This window comes from Pituophis catenifer, unplaced genomic scaffold, assembly GCF_029215685.1.
Source record: "Pituophis catenifer annectens isolate HBS135680 unplaced genomic scaffold, rPitCat1.0.hap2 SCAF_14, whole genome shotgun sequence".
Lineage (NCBI taxonomy): Eukaryota > Metazoa > Chordata > Lepidosauria > Squamata > Colubridae > Pituophis > Pituophis catenifer.
The window spans coordinates 18,651,584-18,674,340 of record NW_027256894.1 but is presented as its reverse complement, the minus strand read 5'-3'; the positions used below and the strand labels follow the sequence as shown (position 1 = coordinate 18,674,340).

General features: G+C 46.1%; 1 protein-coding gene across 4 annotated transcripts in view; it reads right to left on the bottom strand.

Annotated features, from left to right (window-relative positions):
• Window positions 1-4,692: 4,692 nt before the first annotated feature.
• Window positions 4,693-22,757, bottom strand: part of AP3B2 (adaptor related protein complex 3 subunit beta 2) — a 44,214-nt gene continuing 26,149 nt past the window's right edge. For 2 of the 4 annotated variants that reach the window (XM_070953282.1, XM_070953283.1), the window contains 9 exons: window positions 21,564-21,750; window positions 19,574-19,772; window positions 18,862-18,937; window positions 17,773-17,879; window positions 15,658-15,889; window positions 13,733-13,817; window positions 11,392-11,489; window positions 6,304-6,442; window positions 4,693-5,162 (listed from right to left, as the gene is read on the bottom strand). In XM_070953282.1, coding sequence (XP_070809383.1) covers window positions 5,009-5,162; window positions 6,304-6,442; window positions 11,392-11,489; window positions 13,733-13,817; window positions 15,658-15,889; window positions 17,773-17,879; window positions 18,862-18,937; window positions 19,574-19,772; window positions 21,564-21,750 — 1,277 coding nt within the window. In that variant the 3' untranslated portion in view covers window positions 4,693-5,008. Of the gene's footprint in view, window positions 5,163-6,303; window positions 6,443-11,391; window positions 11,490-13,732; window positions 13,818-15,657; window positions 15,890-17,740; window positions 17,880-18,861; window positions 18,938-19,573; window positions 19,773-21,563; window positions 21,751-22,757 lie in introns of those variants that run through there. The other 2 variants (XM_070953285.1, XM_070953284.1) reach the window with 2 other exon arrangements.

The window sequence follows — 22,757 nt, the reverse complement described above, 5'->3', positions numbered from 1 at the left end:
AGGAAAAACCTGGCTAAAAGAAAAACACACATACTTTTTACTTACATTCTTACTTTACTACGAAAAAGTAAGAAAATAGATACACACACACACACACATATGTGTGGTATATATATATATATATTTTAGGCGTGACTCCCTATGAACCCACGAATAACCAAATGCACCGTGTGGCGCACACAAACCCAACATCCCGAAAGGGGAAACCAAGCCGTGCTTTGAAGCGAACGCATCTCGTTACAAACCATGAAACTGGGTTTAAGCCAATTAGGCACCGCCACCCCTCGCTCAACGGGAGTCGGGAAGGGGGCCCCGCCGAGGTCCTCTAGCGCAGCCCTTCCCTCGAAGCAGGAGACCCTTCAAGGGCGGGCAGGCAAACGGGCAGCCGAGAAAGGAGAGAGCCGGCAGCGCGTTCCTGGCACGTGTCGGGAGAAGGGAGGGAAACCAAACCCACAACCCGTGAAAGACCCAAAACCCTGGAGGGCCTTTTTGCAAGAAACTCCTTCTTCTTCTTCTTTTCCTCCTCCTCCTCCTCCAACGGCCGGCTCTTCCCAGGCAAGCGCTCCCGTGCAAACAAGCAAGCAAGGGAATAAAAAGACACGTGTCTGCTAAGAAACGTGAGAAAGCACCGGCAAGGAAGATTAAGGGCGGAGGGGCTCCTCAAGCTTGCAAAGCAGCCTCGGGAGGGAAGGGAGCCCTAAACCCGGGCCAAAGGCGCACAAGGGCTCGAGGCTCCCTCGCCTCGCCTCGACTCACCGGGGGCGGGAAAGCCATGTCGAGTCAATGCTCCGGAAATCCCGCACGAGCGCCGGGCGCGGGAGACTTATAGCTCCGGGGGGCGGGTCGCAGAGCTCGAGGCGCACAAAAAAAAAAAAAAAAAGGGCACCACGCCCGCGCGCGACCCAAAGAGGATTTCTTCCCCCCCCCCGCCTTGCGCGCGCGCCCGGAGTTTGCAAACGCTCCTCTTGGACGCTCCCCTCCTTCTCTCGCACCCACGCCCGTGGAAAGGGAGAGGGTGGGCTTGGCACCCACGTGCACCCGCGGGAGGGGGGGGTTGGAAAGCCGAACACGGGGTGCACGGAGACCGTGTCTTGCAGCGAGCAAGGGGATATGCAGCCCCCCCAATATACAGTTGCGCGGTTGCAAAACGGGGGAGTGGTGGGGGAGACCCCGATTATTCATTCCCCCTCCCCCCTTTTTTTTTTTGCCGAGCAAACTTTTAAAAAGCAAGCAAGCACACACACACACACAAAAAGTCGGGAACGTGTATCGATTAAGGTCCCATTTCAACCGTCGTGGGTGATAACGTGCAAGAGATAAGAAAAGAATTTATATTTTTGATATAAAGAAAGAACCGTGCAAAAGGTTTTATATTTGGGGAAAGCGGTTGCGGGATTCGCTCGGGAGGGAGCCAAGAGCGTGCGCTGTTTGTGTGTGTGTGTGTGTGTGTTTTTAAATACTGGCGATTTAGGATTTTTTAAAAAAAAATAAAGGTTTATTTTCCTGTCTTTGCTTTATACAAGAGGATGTTCTGGAAGAAAGAGGAGGCGGGGTGCGTTCTGTTCTAAGTGGCGGTTTGATGAAATCCTGGTTGATGAGTAAACCATGGGTAATGCAACTATGAATGTACTGGTATCCGCGTACATGGATGGAGTTTCGATTTCCCCAAAGAAACTCCACGATCCTTTAGTGCCCTGCAAGAAGCAAAAATTACAGGCTATGGGCGATTAGGAGGGGTATCTAATTATAACCCCCCAGAAAACCCCTTATCTGACATTTACTTGCTAGATAACTGCAAGGCATTTAACCTCAGCCAAATACCAATTGAAGGGAAAGTGCATTCATAGGCAGAGGCTGAACTAACAACTAGATAATGACAAATTAAATCTAGAAATGGGAAACTTGTAAAGGAAGGGTTTGCAGGGAGTAAGTCTGATCTTGGAAATGTTGCATTATTAGAGGAACTCTGGTAACCCAACAGCTGAAGCAGAAAGGAGCTGCAGAATTTCAATTGATTTCCTCCATTTTTACTTTCCTTGAGGTCAACTCCAAAAAAGCTGCCTGGCTTTCGCAGATTTTGGCATTTGTGACCTGCAGGCCTTTTTGAGCCTGGAAATTAAGTCGCCTTCGTAAGCCTGGAGCTTCAAATGGTTACAGCTCAGTAGTTAAAATAAAATGAATAAGCCTCACGGGTGAAGGCGAATAAATATGTCCCAGGATCCAAAAGACTGAAAATCAGGCTTGTCAGATGTTACATCTTTTCTATCCTGCTCTACGGAGTGGAGAGTTGGTCTCTGATAGAAAAGCACTTGAAGAAACTAGCAAGCATTTGAAATGTGAATTTGCAGATGGCTGTTATGTATAAACTGGTTTAACAAAATCACGAGGTGGTGATAAGCCTTCTGGGAAAGCCAAGGGAAATCATCAAAGCTATTAAAAAGCAAAAAGTTAGAATATTTTGGACATGTGATGCAACACCCAGAAAAATACAGCATCCTTCACTTTAATCCTCCAAGGAAAGATTGAAGGCAAACGAAGGCCCAGGCAGAAAAAGATCATCATGGCTTCAAAACCTAAGGGACTGGTTTGGAGAAAACTCAGCAGCACTTTTTCATGCGGCTGTTGACAAAAATAGGATTGCCAACATAATCGCCAATGTCTGATGATGGATATGGCACAAGAAGAAGAAGGAGGATCCAATATATTTGAAGGCAAGATCCAATCTGGGTCGGTCACCGGGACCAGAGGTTTAGTCTTCTTGGGTTTTCAGACTTGCGCTGGAGCCCATCCTCTGGAGATTTCTCTGTACTGGAGTGAATAATGATTGAATAATAACCAGTCAAAAGGGGGCTGTGAAAATATCTACAGACCTCTTGCATCCTGGACATAAATTGTTTCAACTCCAGCCCTCAAAATGCTATAGAGCACTGCACACGAGAACGAGACACAAGGACAGTTTTTTCCCGAATGCCATCACTCTGCTAAAATAATTCCCTCAACACTGTCAAACTAGTTATTAAGTCTGCACTACTATTATTCTTCTCTTCCTTATTAGTATCTATCTCTTCCCACTTATTACTATAGCCATGTTGCTTATATCTTTCAATTTATATTGTTTTTGTTTGCTAGTACAATTTGATAGCTTATTAGTAACCTTGATTATCACTAAGTGTTGCATCTTATGATTCTTGATGAATGTATTTTATTCTCCTTATGTACACTGAGACCGTATGCACCAAAGACAAATTCCTTGTGTGTCCAATCACACTTGGCCAATAAGGAATTCTATTCTATTCTATTCTATTCTATTCTATTCTATTCTATTCTATTCTATTCTATTCTATTCTATTCTATGCCTGGGAAACAGGTCCCCTGTCAGTCAACAGGAGTGCTGATTTACAACCAGCTTATCAGGTACTGTAGGAGCTCAAGGAAACAACAGACAAAGGCAGCTGGCCACAAAGGTTTGTTATAGAACAGAGGTGGGCAATCCATTTTCCCAAGGAGTCACATCAGAAAACTGGGACTGTCGTGCAGCCCACAACCAATAGGGCTGTGAAGATGTGTAGGCATGCACGCACAGACATACCTTAAGTTGGGGGGTAAAAATAGTTGCCTTCAAAATAAAAGCAATCCATACGGATTGGCTTGGGGCTTGGGGGAGGCATAAAATGCAAAATAGAGGGTGCTTCATAGAGCCTCTTGGTGACTGACTATCTTTTAGTTCTACTTTGTATGAATGCATCCATCACCTGAAAGAGACCTTTCGGATTTTGGTTGTAGGGAAATCTAAGCCCAATTGAGACAACAAGCAAACCTGTTTTTAAAATTCGAAATTCAAGCTCTACTTTGCTAGATCATCTTTTAACAACCCCATAATTCCTTGCGGGGTGGGCAACTGAATGGAGCTAGCAGAGTGTTTTAATGGCTGGATGCCCTTCCTGTCACCAATGCGGAGTTTTGTTCAGCAGGTATTTTCTCATTGTGCCCAGAGAGAGAAATATCTGCCTCTACCTAGGATCGAACTCGCAACCTCCTGATTGTGAGGCAAGAGCTCCACCTCTAGGCCACTGCACTCACTGTCCGCTTTGCTGATGCTTTGTTTAAAACAAAGAGACCTGCAACCATCTTTTAATGACCTGCTAAACCACGGAATCTGGTCTGAACATTTGTCTAGGATAAAGCTGCCCTTCATTTCCCAAACTTGTTCTTTGCCTTCGGAATTCCTAGAAAGAAAGAAAAAAATCTTCTCAAACACACTCTACAAATTAAATTCCTGTAGTTTTAGCACCTGGGAGTTGTTATCTCTGCCTCTGCTGTCCTTCAACCATCCGCTACTGATGTACTTTTCTTATGTTAAATAAACAATGCATACCCCAGCAGTTAGAAGGATGAATCACGGAGTAAAAAGAAGTTGGCTTAAATCAGGGGTGAAATTCACTTACCTTTGCTACCGGTTTGCAAATGTAAGCGCATGCGTGCCTCCTCCATGCATGCGCAGAGCCTTCTGTGCATGCGCACAGGGTCAAAAACGTGACGTGATGCTGTCCGGGTGGGTGGGCGGAGCCTCCCACCACCGGCGCTACCAGTTTGCCCGAACCATATAGAACCAGCTGAATTTCACCAGTGGCTTAAATCCTGTCGTCCTAACTAATTTTTTTGCTACAATAGAGCCAGTAAACGGAAACCAAATCCAAGAAGCCATTTTATTGAACAGTCTCTGCTCATAATAAATAGAGCTTTGGAACGGAAGAATGGAGTGATCAGGGAGGGCATTACACAACAAAGGCAGTGGAGTCACAGGAATCTTCCCCTGTGTTCTAAACACAGAGACACACACACATACACACACACACACACACAGCTTCACTCTCCTCCAAGCATTGCTTTCCATGTGGACTACAACCGCAACTAACAGAAACATTGGAGTGTAGGCCTCAGCCAACAGAAGCATAGGCTAGGATGATTGATATTCCTGGGAGATCAGGAACTCCCAACCCCATCTCCATCACTCCTGGGTCAAGGAGTGGATGATGTCTTTCACCAGCATGGTACCAATCAACATCTTCTCACTGTTGATGGTAAGCTGTGCCGAGTTGTCCGATTTCTTCTCCAACGTGATCAAGATGAGACACTCGCCGCTCACTGTTTTAGCTGCGAACCTGGACGGGAGAAAAACACCCAAGAAAAACGGCAACAAAAACATTTAAGAGTGGCTGCAAATAATGGAATAACGCTCCTAACCAATATAGCTTTCTGAATGTATTGAATGCGAATGCCCATCATCTCCAAGGTAGAAACCAGCAAGGCTAAAAAAGGCAAAAGATGATTGGAGAAAGGAAATCGGGAGTTTTCAAGCAAGGTCAGAATGCTCTAAATACTCCGTGTTTCTCAACCTTGGCTGGCTGGGGAATTCTGGGAGTTGGAAGTCCACGCATCTTCAACTTGCCACGGTTGACAAACACTGAGCATTGGGCTAAAATCATCCCAGTAATGAAATGCTACTAGTTCGCACCGGTTTCGGCGAACCGGTAGTAAAAAAAGCTAACGGTTCCTCCGAACCGGTATTTCTGATGATCAGCTGTGCCGCACGATTTAAATCCTGCTTTATAGTGAATCTAAACCGCGCGGAACAGCTGATCCTCCCCCTCGCTGTTCTACTTACCTTCCCATGCCTCCTTTTGGTGTGTACAGTTTGTGTTTGGCGCGCACTGCACATGCAGCACACATGCACGGCCAGCGAATTAGTAACAAACCGGTTCAGATTTCATTACTGAATCATCCAGTTGATTTTCATGCCCAAGACATGACTAGAACACAGTTTCCCAGTGATTGGCCCAGAGTCACCCAACCAGCTTTTATGCCCAAAGTGGCACTAGAATTCACTGTCTCCTAGTGATTGGCTAAAAGTCACCCACTCGTCTGTCATGCCTAAAGTGGGACTAGAACTTACAGTCCCTTGCTTTCTACCCTGGTGTCTTAACCACTAGACCAGAGGTCTTGAAACTTGGCAGCTTTAAGACTTGTGGACTTCCAACTCCCAGAATTCTCCAGCCAGCTATGCTGGCTGGAGAATTCTGGGAGTTGAAGTCCACAAGTCTTAAAGCTGCCAAGTTTCAAGACCTCTGCGCTAGATCAGACTGGCTCTCTTTGGGCTCAAAATCTTTAGCAAAATAGTGAGATGTCCAGAAGACGTACTTCCAAAGAGAGGATCTGCAATGGATCCAAGGAATCTCTCCATTCAAGAGAGGATCCAATAAAGGCGGCCAGGACTAGGAAAAAAAACAGCAGCCATTTCTTCACCTGTACTCTTTGTCCGAACCGCAGGGCACCCGGCTAACATTTGCAGCCGCCGTCACCTTTTGCACAATCACGTGGTCACTCTGGCAGGTGTCCGGGAGAGTCAGCTTCTCTGTGATTTCACTCATCCCTGTTAGCTTCCCTGGAGGTTAAAAAAGACAAAAACCATAACAATTCAGGCATTTTTTTCCAGCATCGTTGTAACTTGAATGGCCACTAAGTGAATGGCTGTTAAGCTGTGGATTTACCTTTACTGGGCACTGTGAACTGATTCCCCCTTCGTGGACTAATGTGTTTCAAAATGGATGCCATCTTGTGCAGGGATGGGCAGCTATGCCCAGAGGTGGGCTTCAGATCCTTTAGCAACGGGTTCGCTGCCCCATTGCTGGATGGGCGTGGCCTAGTTGGCTGCCTGCACCACGGGGGTGGGTGGGTTGTTTTTGACCCTCCCCAGGTTCCAGAGGCCGTCCGGAGGCCAGAAACAGGCCCATTTCCGGACTTCCAGAACCTCTGGTAGGCCCGTTTTTTGTCCTCCCAGACCCTCCGTGCGGCCCATGCACTTACCTGGAATGATGAACGGGCTGCGTGGCTACTCCGGGGAAGGGAGGGGAGCGGAGGGGTGGGCGTGGCCAGCCAGGGGTAGCATTTGGGGGTTCGCCGAACCCCGACAATCCTTGGCTAGAGGATCGCCCGAACCCCCAGGAGCCCATTCCTGGCAATGCCAATTTTATGATCTGTGGACTTCGACTCCCAGAATTCCTGAGTCAGCATGGAGTCAGCTCAGGAATTCTGGGAGTTGAAGTCCATAGGTCATGAAATTGCCATTGTTATTCAGCCCAGATCATCAAACTAGGACTGGGAGATCTACATTGAAACCCACCCTTAGCTATGGAAAGGGTCACTTTGGGTCAATCACTGTCCTTCAACCCAACCTTTCTCACCAGGGTATCATGCCTGGAACAAGTCAACAACCTCTCTTAAGGAAAGACAGCCATAAGTCAAGCAAGCAAACAATCCTAGCTTACTCCTTGACGTGAGAATCCAAAATGGTGCCTTCCCTGCAGTTTAGCTAAACGAAAGATACCAGTTAAAGCTCTCCAAAGTGAAGTGGAACCAATTGGCCAGTCAAAATCATGTCTGAACATGCAAGCTCTTGTGGAACGTGTTGTACTCGCTCGAGAATTGTTGCATTTTCAACCCTAAGTGGAGACCCTTCAAAAGTCACAGGAACCTTTTTCATATCAAGCACCATTCCAGAATTAGTATTTTTCATTAGCCACGGGAACGGGCAACTTAAAAAAAGTAGGTTTAGTTAATTAGTGGAGCCAGCTTTGCAGGAATTAGAGGGCTCGTCTGTGAATTGGGCCTGAAGAGTGAAGTTCTCATGCCAAGAGGTGCTTCAGGGGGGGCATGCAGAAAAGTCTGGTGCTCAACAGCAGCCCAGGAAATGCCAGAGGGTCTGTCCAAGACACGGGAGGGCAGGAAGGCGACCGGGATGGAAGCAACAGCAAGGGGCTCAAAACCCAACCCCAATCCCTCTTATCAAGAAATCTATCTGACGTGGCTTGTGGTGAGAAGCAAGGTATAAAAGACATGCAGAGGTAGGCAGAGAGAAGCTAAGGAACAACCATGCTGGAAGCCTTAGACTGGATTCACACAGTCCACTAGGCCAGGGGTGCCCAAACCCTTTTAAGATGTGTGGACTTCAACTCCCAGCATGGGAAATCCTAAAAATCGAAATCCACAGGTCTTAAAATTGCCAGGGTTGGACACACCTGCACTAGGGCATGTTACCTTGATATTAACCAGAAGTGGCTGGATTCAGACAACACATTAAATCCCCCCAAACAAACAAGGCATGGTGTCCTGGGAGTGCAGTCACACGATCAGATTTTGGGCGCCTGGCAAAAGGAGCACACCGCTGCTTTCTGCATCCCACAGTCATGCGACTGGGTTTGACGACAGTTTTGCCAAAAAACCAAAGTTACGGTACTTCCAGTGTTCGGCAAAACTGCACCCCTACTGAACCAAGGACCGCGTCTAGATCATGGTTGTCCCAAAGGTGCAAACAAACACTGCGGTCCTGAGTCGCAAAGATGCTTTTTCAAAAGGCAGCCGGACTTCCTTTTTCCTTGAAAACATTTCGCCTCTCCTCCAAGAAGCTTCTTCAGTTCTGACTGAAGAAGCTTCTTGGATGAGAAGCGAAATGTCTTCAAGGAAAAAGGAAGTCCGGCTGCCTTTTGAAAAAGCACCTTTGCGACTCAGGACCGCAATTTTTAACAACCGCGCACAGCGCCTTTACAACCACTACAAAAAAAAAAAAAAAAGATTGTGTAATTGTAAAATATGACCGTCACGACTTATGACTTTGATGGGCAGGCTCCAATACGGTGATAAGTCGAGGTCTACTTGTATTGATCTTTAATTAGGAAGCTAGGAGAAGCAGAGGGCGGGGCTCAGGTCGGCAGAAAGAGGCAAGAAGGGTGTCCAAGACAGAAGCCATCCTAGCACCAGGAAGAGGGAAAGGGTGGGATCAGTGTGTTTGGAAAAGCAGTGCCTGTGCTTAGGGCCAGGCAGGAAGGGAGGCAGGCGAGCAGCAGGGCTGATTGGGCAGCAGGAAGAAAGGAAAGAAAGAAAAAGAAGGAAGGAAGGAAGGGAAAGAAAGAAAGAAAGAAAGGGAAAGAAAGAATGGGAAAGAAGGAAGGAAGGAAGAAAAAATAGAAAGAAAGAAAGAAAGAAAGAAAGAAAGAAAGAAAGAAAGAAAGAAAGAAAGAAAGAAAGAGGAAAAGGAAGGAAGGAAGAAAGAGGAAGGAAGGAAGGAAAAAAGAAAAAGGAAGGAAAAGGAAGGAAGAAAGGGAGAAGGAAAAGAAAAAAAAGGAAGGAAGGAAGGAAGAAAAAAGAAAAAGAAAGAAGGAAGGAAGGGAAAGAAAGAAAGAAAGAAAGGGAAAGAAGGAAGAAAAAGAAAAAAAATAGAAAGAAAGAAAGAAAGAAAGAAAGAAAGAAAGAAAGAAAGAAAGAAAGAAAGAAAAAGGAAGGAAGGAAGAGGAAGGAAGGAAGGAAAAAAGAAAAAGGAAAGAAAAGGAAGGAAGAAAGGGAGAAAGAAAAGAAAGAAAAAGGAAGGAAGGAAGGAAGAAAGAAAGAAGAAAAAGAAAAAGAAAGAAAGAAAGAAAGAAAGAAAGAAAGAAAGCATTTGGGGAAGTGCAGCTAGGAATGTGGCCAAAGGAGCAGAGGTGTGTAGCATCTGTGGCTGGCACTTACCCACGACCGTCCTTAACAGATGCTCTATGAAAAAAAAAAAAGGAAGAATGCACGAGGCAGCGGAAAAGAACAGAGCACAACAATTAGCACCAGCAGAATCCAGGGGTGCCGTCCCTACAGCCAAGCAGGGCAGGAGGAGAACATGAGGGGTCTGCAATGGTTATTCTCCTTCTGGGGAAGGAGGCTCCTCTCCCATGTCTCTATTGACCAAGGAAGGGCGATGCCCACAATAAATTCACAAGACGCTTAGGAGAAAGAGAAGGTGGCACGGGTAACTGGAGGACAGACAGATAGGCCTCAACGAAGAAAGGCGATCTATCGATCGGGGGTGTTTGCAGAATACGGTTTAAAAACATCTGAAAGGCACATAAAAAGGAGGCAGAGCTTTGATGGTGGCCACCATCTTGATGTCTTTGACCATATCTTGCAAATACCTCTACCCCATCTACATGGTTCTTCAGAGGTATATTTCCCATGAGATTTGTCTCCCAAGGAAGTGTTGTGGTGTGCTGGCAGCCAGCTGAGCTGGCAGCAGAGTCAGACAGTGAGGAGGTTGGGGAGGAACTTGGGCCAGTCTTGGGGGCTGGGAAAAGCTCAGACGAGGGCTCTGCATCGGAGGCAGAGAGGGGACCAAGGCCATCTGATAGTTATGTGCTGCCTCCGGAGTCTGACATCAGCGAGGCAGAAGAACAGCGGGAGCCTGTTCCCAGTGTGCGCATGCGCAGAGCTGCCAGAAGACAGGAACAATTAAGAAAACAGGGTTGACTTGGGAGTAAGGCTTGGAGATGATTGGCCCCTCCCATAAGACATAAAAGAGGAGCGAACGGGATGTGAGCTTTTGCAGGAAGCAATTAGTTCATCTGGTTGGTTCAAGCTTTGAAAAGTTCTGTTTGACTCTGTGCCAAGTTTGGCCTTGCCCTGCGTTTGGCAATTAGTTCTCTGGCAGCATTCCAAGGGAGATAAGGTGGGTGTTTATAAACATTCCCCTGAAAGACTGTTTGTGAAGCCTTGCGGACTGGGAATGACAATAATTCAAAGCCATGTAAATAAAAGAGGTTTTGCCAGGACTAAGATTGTGCTTTATACTTTCTAAGGAAGCCTAGGTCAGAACAGGAAGTCTGATCAACTTTGGAAGCGGTGGGAAACGGTCACTCCCCCATTTGAAGAGGCTGGGGTCTGTCTGGCCCTTGGTGGCAGCATGGGAGGTGGCTGTTTCCCACCAATTCAGTTTTATTTTTCAGGGTGTATTTTTTTCTGCAGTGGGGGGGGATGCCTGTCAGCTTTGGAAGCCATATTAGGCCAGAAGCTTCCATGCTGCCACCTTCTCCTGTGTGGGAAAGTAGGAGGGGGGATTTAGTAGAGGGATTGCCTGTAGACATAATAGCATTCTTCCTGTCGGTCAAGGTCAGGCCGATCCTGCATCTGGAGAAGGAGTGGTCGGAGTGCTGTCTCGAGATGGGACGGACGGTGATTGGAGCATGTGATCGACTGAGGAGTGAGGGGATGGTTTTGGGGGTTTTGATTTACCGAGAGAAAACCCGGACCTCTCAGATTCGGGTTTTCCCAGATGTGCCAGTTTACCTATTCTAGTAAATAGAACTTTGAAAAATGCTTGCTTCAGAGTCTTTACTTGGAGTTGGGGGGTGGGGTTCTGGAACGCTGAGATTTGGTCCTGGAGGGGCTGCCCACCGGAAGAGTTCATATGAGGCTGGAGAAAGGCATGAAAGAAGTCAACATGGATCTCCTTCAGCAGAGGTTTGTGAAGCTGTTTATGCGAACGCCATGAAGTAGCTGAGTCTTTCCCTGTTTCTCCTACCCCCCAAACTCACTTACCTTGCTCCTTCTTGAATTCGTTTTCGCTCATGAACACTGGAGCCATAAGCTCCCCAACTGGCGATTGGATGGATAGGTAGAACTGGCGGGTATGTGTGCTGGAGACAGAAACAACAGCAGCCAAACTGAGCTAGCATTTAACAGTGTCTAGAGAAATTAACATTATTTGCCAAATCACCACTAAAACTCTGCAATTTGTCTCTTACAACCGCTGTTTTTTCCCCTTCCTATTCTTTCTACCGGTTTCCTGCTCCCCTGTTTAAAATTCTTTTATACTGTTGGTATTTTAGAACAGGGAAATTCTCTGTATATAACTTTCCCAAGATCCTGTAAGGAGGTTTTGTTTAAGTATACGTTTCCAAACTTGGAAGACATGCAGATGGATGAACTAATGGCCAGAATTCTCCAGCCAGCATGCTTCTCCTGGGTTGAAAATTCAGGGAGTTGAAATCACATTGTGGAATAGAGAAACATCAGCTTAGACTCAAAATGATATCTGCCATTCCACACCTCAATCAGTATTTTGTTGGTTTTTCGACAGCACTTAAAACTCACACCTGCTTCTAGACAATCGTAAGATTTGGTCACTGTATAAGCAATTCTTCAAGACCATTTCTTGCCAGCTGAGATTTTAAACTTTTCCTTCTTCTATCACTTTCTCAAACACCTATTTCATAAAAAAGCGATATTTAAACAGAAAGCTTAACGGGAGAGCTTAGTCACGAATGCTGCTTTATTGATGCTTTGTTTTTCCCAACCTCTCTGGGATGATTATGATTCAGCTTGTGACTCAGCAGGCAAAGAGGACAAAACTTTGAACCCTGGGCTGCCAAGACAAGACAAATGCAGCGCTGGCAGAGAAAGCTGGTGGGGGGGGGAATGACCAGTAATCCTTCAATTAAGTCCAACATTTCTGTTGTTGAGCAAGACATTTATATGACACGGGTTTTGTTCCATTCCATGACCTTTCTTGCCACAGTTGTTAAGTGAATCACTAAAGCTGACAAGTTAGTAACCCGGTTGTTAAGTGAATCTGGCTTCCCTGTTGACTTTGCTTGTCGCAAAAGGGGATCGCAGGACACTGCAGTCGTTGTAAATATGGCCCCAGTGGCCAAGGGGCTGAATTTTGATCACATGACCCTGGAAGAGTCTACAAAGGTCGTAACTGTGAAAAACGGTCATAAGTCACATTTTTCAGTGTCTTGAGACTTCGAACGGTTACTAAAGGAATTTTTATGTAACATTTGGATGCGATCACCCTTTGGTCACCCTTCTGACAAGCAAAAATCAATGGGGAAGCCAGATTCACTTCACAACCAGGTTACTAAGTTATTAACTCTTCTCAACTTGCGGAAAGAAAAGTCGTAAAAATGGGGCAAAACTCACTTAACAAATATCGCCCTTAAGCAACAGAAATGTTGGGCTCACTAAGTGGCCATAAGTCAAGGACTACCTGTATAATCAATCAACTGAACTCATTGGGACGGGGAAGACTTCTGAAAGCAATCAATTTTAAGAGTGCCTGTAACATCCTCACAAAGCCCCAAATGTGTCCACTAATCCCCCCAATGATTGCTGAGTCCTAGTTTGGACTGTAATTACGGGATTGATTCCCATCACAGGTGGAGATGCCCATCCATTTTTAACACAGGGCTAGGCAAATCCTCATGGAGGATTGGACCAATCATTGACCTTCAATGGACTCTGCAGACTTGTAATCTGATGGCTTGGTTGCTACCTCCACAATCACAATAAATTGCTGGAGGGCAGCCCTGAAAAGCAGTCACATTACCTTTCCCCCTCCCCTTAAGGTAAAGGTTCCCCTCGCACATATGTGCTAGTCGTTCCTGACTCTAGGGGGCGGTGCTCATCTCCGTTTCAAAGCCGAAAAGCCAGCGCTGTCCGAAGATGTCTCCGTGGTCATGTGGCCGGCATGACTCAACACCAAAGGTGCACGGAAAGCTGTTACCTTCCCACCAAAGGTGGTCCCTATTTTTCTACTTGCATTTTTTTATGTGCTTTCGAACTGCTAGGTTGGCAGAAGCTGGGACAAGTAACAGGAGTTCACCCTGTTACGCGGCACTAGGGATTCGAACTGCTGAACTGCCGACCTTTCAATTGACAAGCTCAGCCACTGAGCCACCCGTGTTCCTTTCTCCTCCCCTTACAAACTTCCTAAATCCATCTAGTTGTCATCTGTACAATACCAAAAGTAGGACTTGGTAAGTTCTTGATCTCTTGCAGCAGGACTCATCCTTCGGTTTTTCAGTCTCATCTGTCCTGTATAGGAAGTTGCGAAAAGCACAACCCTGCAGCAAAAGGAACTACAGCAGGTACTCACCACAACTGGAAACTGGCCACCTGGGTAGAGTCACAAAAGTCTATGCCCATCACCACACTGACCGTTTCCCCAGGGGCCAGAGACTCTGCAAGCGGAGGGAAAAAAGAGCCAGAGAAAGATGTTAGAGGCGCCATTGTCTACACTGTCAGGTTCCGATGTTATCTCAAATAAATTTCATTCTCAAACACAAAGTCTTTGATGAAATCTCTCATTTATTGAAGAATAACGATCTAGTCCTGAACTCATTTGCAGCCGAAACTGATCCTCTGATCCCAAACCCCTCCCTTTCCGTTCCTCAAATCTCAGTATCTCATTGGCCATCTTCCAAGTCCATCTTTCATCTCGGCTACTTCAAGTCACAGGAATTCCCCCCTCCCCCCATCACCTAGGTGACGTTATCTGCCGGGGAAGAGAACTGGGTGAAAAGCCAAGCTATTACTTCTACTTCTAGGTTCTTTCTCTTTCATTTTTCCCCCCACTCATTCATGTCAGCGCTGGGGAAATCATAGTTTGGAGCGCTGACATACACCTCTACCAGACCAGGGCAACGAAGAGATTTCCTCAGCTCTCAAACAGCATGCAGTGAAGCATGTAAAATGGCCAGAAGCAAGCCTAAATACACTGGAATAGTTGCATTTCTTGTCCACAAATTAAACCCACCGCTAGCACTGATTATGTTGCCTATTTAGGGTAATTAAACGTCTTGCAAGAAAACAAGCAAGCTCAGAGAGCACCAAGGAGCCCTTAAACACATGGACTAAAATGCTGTATTCTCCGACGTGGGATTTCCCACGTAGACAGAATTATGACTCCATCCAAATTAGAAAATGCTGGGAACCGTGCTTTCAATCCACCAGGGAGCAACAGGTTATGGAAGGGTCCTTTCATTAGCTTGGCCAAATGATCACTATCTATAGAACAGAATATCTGTAGCTCAAATCGAACGGTGGGATCCTTGGTGCTCTCTGAGCTTGGTTGTTTTCTTACACTACCAAAAGATGATGTCATCTAATTCAGTCGGCTGCAAGAAAACCACCAAGTTCAGAGAGTATGAAGAACCCACAGTTCTCTTCCTTCTCTTTCTCCACTTCCTTTTCCTCCACTCTGCCAACCCCACTCTCTGCTAGCACTGATGAGGTTACCTAGTTGGGTCATGAAATGTCTGCAAGAAAACCACCAAGCTCAGAGAGTATGAAGAACCCACAGTTCTCCTCCTTCTCTTTCTCCACTTCCTTTTCCTCCATTCTGCCAACCCCACTCTCTGCTAGCACTGATGAGGTTACCTAGTTGGGTCATGAAATGTCTGCAAGAAAACAACCAAGCTCAGAGAGCACGGGGAATCCCCAGTTCTCCTTCTCTACTCTAGCACTGATGAGGTTACATAGTTGGGGCAAGAAATGTCATACAGCACCAAAGGCCCCACAGCTCAACCTAAGCTACAAATATTCTCTTCTATCAGTGATCAGTATCTCCTAAAGGTAAAGGTAAAGGTTCCCCTCGCACATATGTGCTAGTTGTTCCCGACTCTAGGGGGCAGTGCTCATGTCCGTTTCAAAGCCGAAGAGCCAGCGCTGTCCGAAGACGTCTCCTTGGTCATGTAGCCGGCATGACTCAACGCCAAAGGCACACAGAACGCTGCTACCTTCCCACCAAAGGTGGTCCCTATTGTTCTTCTTGCATTTTTTACGTGCTTTCGAACTGCTAGGTTGGCAGAAGCTGGGACAAATAACAGGAGCTCACCCCGTTACGCGGCACTAAGGATTCGAACCACTGAACTGCCAACCTTTCGATCAACAAGATCAACCTCTTAGCCACTGAGTCACCATATCCCTTGAGTATCTCCTAGGCTCACCTATCGATGCCTCCCTTCCCAACACTGTTCACCATTTATCCCAGAAAGAGCGTTATGCACACATGTCCCGTACCAATCTCCTTGAACTCCTGGATACGCATGCCTGAGAGAAGTTTGGGCTCAGTCACACGGATGTTTTTCATTTCAGTTGCCATGTTATTGCAGATCTGGATCTGCACAGCTACCATGCGAGGGTCAGGAGCAAAAGGTTGCCGGCTGAAATAGTATTCCACCGAGAGTCCTTCTCCGGTCATGCGATGCAGCAGCTCGTATTTCTTCACTGCCCCAAAGACGGGACTGATCATCTAAATATGGAAGAGCAAAAGAAGAAGAAAAAAAAAAACATCAATTTGACGCCATCAAATGGGAACACAAAATTAAAAAACATCTCTCTTCAGAAATTACTGCGTTTCTAAGGATAAAAATAATGATCTCTATGCCCGATTGGTTTGGGGAGAAATCTATCACCTTTTAGAGATGTACCATGTTTCCCCAAAAATAAGACCCTGTCTTATATTTTTTTGAACCCTAAAATAAGCGCTTGGCCTTATTGGTATGTGCTCAAAAGCCCGATTGGGCTTATTATCAGGGGATGTCTTATTTGGGGGGGGAAACTGGGTTGTAGCACCTTGTTACAAATCAGCAGCTATCAACCCTAATGAAAGAAAATTCCGAGGCTTGGATTTTCTCAAAGTTCCATTTTATTAGAGATGTCATATTGGCACATCTGGGAAAACCCGAATCTGAAAGTTTCCAGGTTTTCCCCACCCAAAAGAAAGTTCAAGTCCCTGCCCAGCACCCACATGTCCATCACATGATCCAATCAGGCACCATCCAAAACTGGATATGCCTCCCAGTCACCTCATCACAGCTGCAGGGCAAGGCGTCCTTGACTCTCTGAGAAGAGAATGTTATTTTGACTACTTATCACCTATACTCTATACAATCCCCCCTCCCATTTTCCCACAGTAGAAAATATGGCAGGCCTGAAGGCACAAATGTAAAAGATGGCTTCCAGGTCTGACACTAGAAGCCAAAGAAGCCACCAGAATGACCGTCAGCATCTCAGTAGGGTTCTCAAATGTTCTTCCCAGTCCTATTTGCTATGGATTGAACCTGGGATAAGCAAGGTCGTAATGCTGAGATCTCTCTCTCTTCCTTGCCCCATTTCAGGTCATAGACTCCACACCCAAGAATCAATTTTCTAACAAGCAAAGCCAGAAAAAGCATCATCGTACCTTTAACACCTAGGCATAGAATTATCCTAACTTGGGCTGTCTTGCAGCCGTATCAATAAAAGAAGAGCAATGCATAGCGGTTAGTACGCTGGAGTATGTTGTGGTCCGCCAGCGGCCAGCAGAGCTGGCAGCAGATTTGGACAGTGAGGAGGTTGGGGAGGAATGTGGGCTAGTCCTGGAGTCTGGGGAAGGCTCGGAGGAGGACTCTGCATCAGAGGCAGAGAGGGGGCCAGGGCCATCTGCTAGTTATGTGCTGCCTCCGGAATCTGACATCAGCGAGGCAGAAGAACAGGGGGAGCCTGTTTCCAGTGCACGCATACACAGAGCTGTCAATAGGCAAGTACAGTTAAGATCAAAGGAACAACTCGGGAGTAAGGCTTGGAGATGATTGGCCCCTCCCATAAGGCATAAGAGAGGAGCAAATGGATGTGAGCCTTTGCAGGAAGCGATTTGTTTATTCTAGTCGGTTCAAACTCTGAGAAACTCTGTTTGACTCTGTGCTCTGTTTGGCCTTGCAAAACTAATTGGCAATTAGGTCTCTGGCAGTGCTTCAAGGGAGATAAAGGTGGGTGCTTATCAGCATTACCTTGAAAGACACGTGGCAGACATCTGTCGGACTCTTCACAGAACGTTTGTGAATTATTATAGGCTGTGAATGACCATAATTCATAGCCATTTAAATAAAAGAGGGTTTTTGGGGGACTAAGCATGTGATTTAAGCTTTCTCAGGGAGCCTAGGTCAGAACAGAGTAAATCTTGTGAAGTTCAAATTCTAAGGTCCAATCTCAACTCAATCGAGCTTGACTCTCATCCCAGTTTTAAAAAGCATATTCTATCTCACAAGTATATTGAGGGGACTGTAAACGGATGGACACCACATTTGCTGCTTTGAGATTATTAATAGCCTTTAATGTCTACCTTTCCAAACCAGAATCAGAGAGGTCACTCACAGCTGTAGTCAGAGAAGTGTCGGTCAAGGTGAGTCCTTCCAGGTCGGTCACGAGGCTAGAGGAGAGAACTGGGCTGCTGGTAATTGGCTGCAAAGATGGGGGTGTGACTGTGGGTTGAAGAAACAGAAAACCAAGAATCAATATTGTATACTTCAAGACCGAGTCAGGGAGAAAATAATGGAAATTAGACCAGACATGGTTGAGAATGAAAACGGTTTAGAATAGTCACTCAATGCAAGCTAGATTGACTTCAGCACCATGGACAGATCTCATAATTTAAATAGCCGCTGACAGCCATTCCTAAACTGCTACTGAGATATTGATGTGTCTCCAAGACATGTTGAGTAGGTAATAGTCAGCCATGGATACGTTATAGATCCATGAAGGTGAAGGTGGAGGTGGGGATACGACTGTGTAATTAAATGCTTCTGCATCAGGAGTGGTTGATCCACTAAGCCAGGGGTGGGCAATTGTGGCTCTTTTACAACTTGTGGACTTCAACTCCCAGAATTCCTGAGACAGCTTGGCTGCACTAAGCTAAAGGTCTCCAAACTTGTCAACTTTAAGATTTGTGGACTTGAACTCCTAGAATTCCTCGCCCAGCAATGCTGGGAGTTGAAGTCCACAAGTCTTAAAGTTGCCAAGTTTGGAGACCCCTGCACTAAACTTTGGAGCCCCTGGAGGAGGAAGTCTCCCATCATTCATGGAAACAAGACAAGTTTCCTGCAAAGGAAGGAACACAATGAGGGGGGAAAAATAGGTACAGAAGAAGAACCAAAAAAAGCCAGATTTATGGCTCTTGGACATATAGTGAAACAACCACCTGGAAGCTCATTTAAAGCAGCCTCCCCCAAGCTCACACTTTCCAAATGCACGGACTTCAGATCCTACAACATTCCAGCCCACACAGCCATTGATAAGGGTTTGAGAAGTTTAAATCCATACATCTACCAAGTGCCCAGACTACGGAAAGCTTGATTAAAAAGTAATAAAAGGTAACCCAGAGGAATAGTCCTAGAGAAGGATTAAGAGGAAGAGAGAAAGATTAAGAAGGAGGCTCAGAAGAAGGGTTGGGTGTGGGATGCTTACAGTCATCCAGATCAAGCAGAGAGATCTCCTTTGATCCTTTCTTGGGTGCTTTAGGAGGAGGTTTCCTGCTGGAAAGCTGAAAGAGAAAAGACGAAAGGAAACAGAAGTCCGAGATGGAACTACAACTCCAGGCAGGCCTGATGGGGTTGGGAACTGTACAGGTTCTGAACATCAAACGAAACTAGATTAAACTGGAGACGTGCTCAATGAGAGAGTTAAATAATACGTTTTTAAATTTATTTATTTACTTACATCCCACCTTTATTATTTTTATAAATAACTCAATGCAGCGAACATATAAAACGCTCCCTCCTCTTCCCCACAACCACCCTGTAAGATAGGTTGGGCTGAGAGAGGGACTGACCTAAAGTCACCCATCCGGCTTTCATTCCTAAGGCGAGGCTATAATTCACGGTCTCCTGGTGATTGGCTCAAGGCCACCCATCTGGCTTTCATTCCTAAGGCGGGGCTAGAACTCACAGTCTCCTGATGATTGGCTTACCCATCCGGCTTTCATTCCTAAATTGAGGCTAGAACTCACAGTCTCCTGGTGATTGGCTAAAAGTCATCCAGCTGGCTTTCATGCTTAAGGCAGGACTAGAACTCACTGTCTCCTGGTTTCCAGCTTAATGTCTTCCCCACCAGACCAAACTGCTCTTGCATGAACCTGGTGCCCACATTTTTCATCCACCCCACCCTTCTCGCCCCATACCAGCTTTTTCTTCTTGGACTCCTCTGGATGAGGTTCTTCCGGTTCGGACTCGGAATCCGATTCGGTGGAGCTACTTTCAGACAAGCTGTCCTCTTCAGATGAGGAGGAGGTCGAGTCTTCCTTTGCTCCCTGGGGGGATAGCTTTTTCTTGCTCCTTTCCTTTCCTCCTCCTCCTCTTCCTCCTTCCTCTTCCTCCTCACTAGCATTTAGAGGAAAGAAATAGAGAATTGAAACATGGGTCGTGTTGTGACCCAGGTCCACGTAGTTAATATTAAATGCAAAACAGTTCCAAAAAACCAAGCAGATTTTATTAAAACAGATGAGAATTAACTCATTCTCAGCGTATTCTAAATTAAATGAAAGCAAAGTCCTCAAAACACTGTTCTTCAGTTTATCTCTGACCTTGGGATAATTAGGCAAACTGCCAAAGGTTTTTCTTGGCAACAGTTCAGGAACAGAAGACGCTGACAAGAAAGAAATACAGAGAAACAGGAAGCCAATCTCTCAACTTTGTTTTCCGGCAAAGAGGCCAAGAGCTGTTGCTGGTCTTTTAAGCCTTATGGGAAGGGCCAATCATCTCTTGGCCCTACTCCCGACTCGTCCTCTCTGCTTTAACTGCTCCTGCCTCTTCTCATATGTGCACTAGGAACAGGCTCCTCCTGTTCCTCTGCCTCTCTACTGTCAGCCTCTGGAGGCTCCGGAGTCCGCGCATCACTCCCCGATGGCCCTGGCCCCATCTCTGCCTCTGACACAGAGCCCTCATCCGGGCCTTCCCCAGCCTCCAGGACTGGCCCCTGTTCTTCCTCAGCCTCATCGCTGTCCGACTCCGCTGCCAGCTCCGCAGGCTGCTGGCGGAGCACAACAGGTCGTCTCATTTCTTGTTGAGATGATGGACATCTTTTCCAAGTCTACATTGCCCTGTCATTGGCTCCAAACTCCATTTTGAATAGAGCTGGAAGGGACCTTGGAGGTCTTCTAGTCCAGCCCCCTGCTCAAGCAGGAGAACCTATATTATTTCAGTGGCTGTCTAGTTTCTTCTTAAAAGCCTCCAGTGATGGAGCACCCACGATTCCCAAAGGCAAGCTGTTCCAATAGTTCATTGTCTTCACTGTTAGGGAAGTTTCTCCTTAATTCCAGGTTGTTTCTCTCCTTGGTTAGTTTCCAATCATTGTTTCTTTTTTTTAAAAAAGTTTTTAACTTTTATTTCTTATACACATATTGTAAATGTACATTCTCTTATCCATAATTGATCCTATATATATATATATATATATATATATATATATATATATATATATATATATATATATATATATATATATATATACACACACACACACACACACACACATATTTTTTCTAACAAAAGCATAAAAATAAGACATTTTAATTACATTTGGGGTTGCTCTTCTACCCTTTTTTTCCCTCTTTTCACAACAAACCTTCTTCTTCTTTCTTTCCCCTCCGTCCCTCCTCTCCTACTTTCTTCCTCCTCCTCTCCTTTCCTTCCCTCCTTCCCCTTCCTCTCCCCCACTCCTCCCCTCTTTCCCCCCTTTCTCACCTTCTCTTGCCCCCCTATCCTTTCTTCCTCTTCTTCCCCTTTCTTCCGTTCCCAACCATTGTTTCTTGTCCTGCCCTCTGGTGCTTTGGAGAATAATTTGACCCCCCTCCTCTTTGTGGCAACCCCTCAAATCCTGGAATACTGCTATCATGTCACCCCATGTCCTTCTTTTCTTTAGACTAGCCAAACCCAAATCCTGCAGCCATTCTTCCTATGTTTTAGCCTCCAGGCCTTTGATCCACTCCAGCTAGTGTGCAACCATGTGATTCAAGCCTCATCTCTTTTTAAGTGCCACGCAACAATTTTTTTTTTTTTAAAAAGGGTGGGCTGCGTTTTGGACTTTATGGCCCAGCCCAGGTGGCAGAGGTGACTTCCCAAACTTCTCCCCGTTTGTCTGCACGCAATGCCAGCCTCGCCCGGTGACTCTACCTGCCAGCGCTCTCCTCCAGCAGACCTTTCCGGGGAGTTTCCCTCTTCTTCTTTTTCTTCTTCTCCTCCTGCTCCTCCTCCTCCTCCTCTTCCGACTGGTCTTCGCTGTCTTCCTCATCCTCTTCTTCACTGCCGGATCCCGATCCACTCTCACTTCCGCTTTCGGATCCACTCATGGTCTCAGGCTCTACAAGCCAAAAGAAGAAGAAGAGGGAAGGAGTGTGACGATAGCTATGTTCTCCACCTTGAGTGTTACTGATTAAAATAATAAAGGCAGGATTATTAAAAAAAAATCGATTTAGTAAATAGGAATAGTACTTAAGACTTATATACCGCTTCACAGGGCTTCACAGCCCTCTCTAAGCGGTTTACAGAGTCAGCCTCTTGCCCCCAACAATCTGGGTCCTCATTTTACCCACCTCGAAAGGATGGAAGGCTGAGTCAACCTTTAGCCTGGTGAGATTTGAACTCCTGACTGTGGGCAGAGTTAGCCTGCCATACTGCATTCTAACCAGAGGGAGGGAGGGAGGGAGGGAGGGAGGGAGGGAAGGAAGGAAGGAAGGAAGGAAGGAAGGAAGGAAGGAAGGAAGGAAGGAAGGAAGGAAGTTGGTGGCAATAGCACTTAGACTTATATACCGCTTCACAGTGTTTTTAGAGTCCTCTCTAAGCAATTGCAGAGTCAGCCTCTTGCCCCCAACAATCTGGGTCCTCATTTTACCCACCTCCGAAGGACGGAAGACTGAGTCAACCTTGAGCCTGGTGAGATTCGAACTGCCAAATTGCAGTCAGCCGGCAGTCAGCAGAAGAAGTAGTCTGCAGTACTGCACTCTAACCACTGCACCACCGTGGCTCATAAATACATAGCCCCTGGTTTCCTTTACAGGTAGTCCTTGACTTATGACCGAAATTGACCCTGCAATATGGCTGTATGTTGTGACAGTTATTAAGAAGGTGATCACATCTAATTTCGTGATTATTATTTTTTTGCCGCGGCTGTTAAGCAAACATGGCCGTTAAGTGGGCCCACTGTTTGTCATGGGGCATTTTTTGCCGGAAACAGGAAATAAATGTCAGTTTCTAGCAAAAATGCCATCAATCGTAATTTATGCACCTGTAGCCATAAATGTGGGCTGGTTGCCAAGTATTCAAAATGGGGGTCATGTGAGCACGGGGATGGGGTGGGGTCTCCAGCCA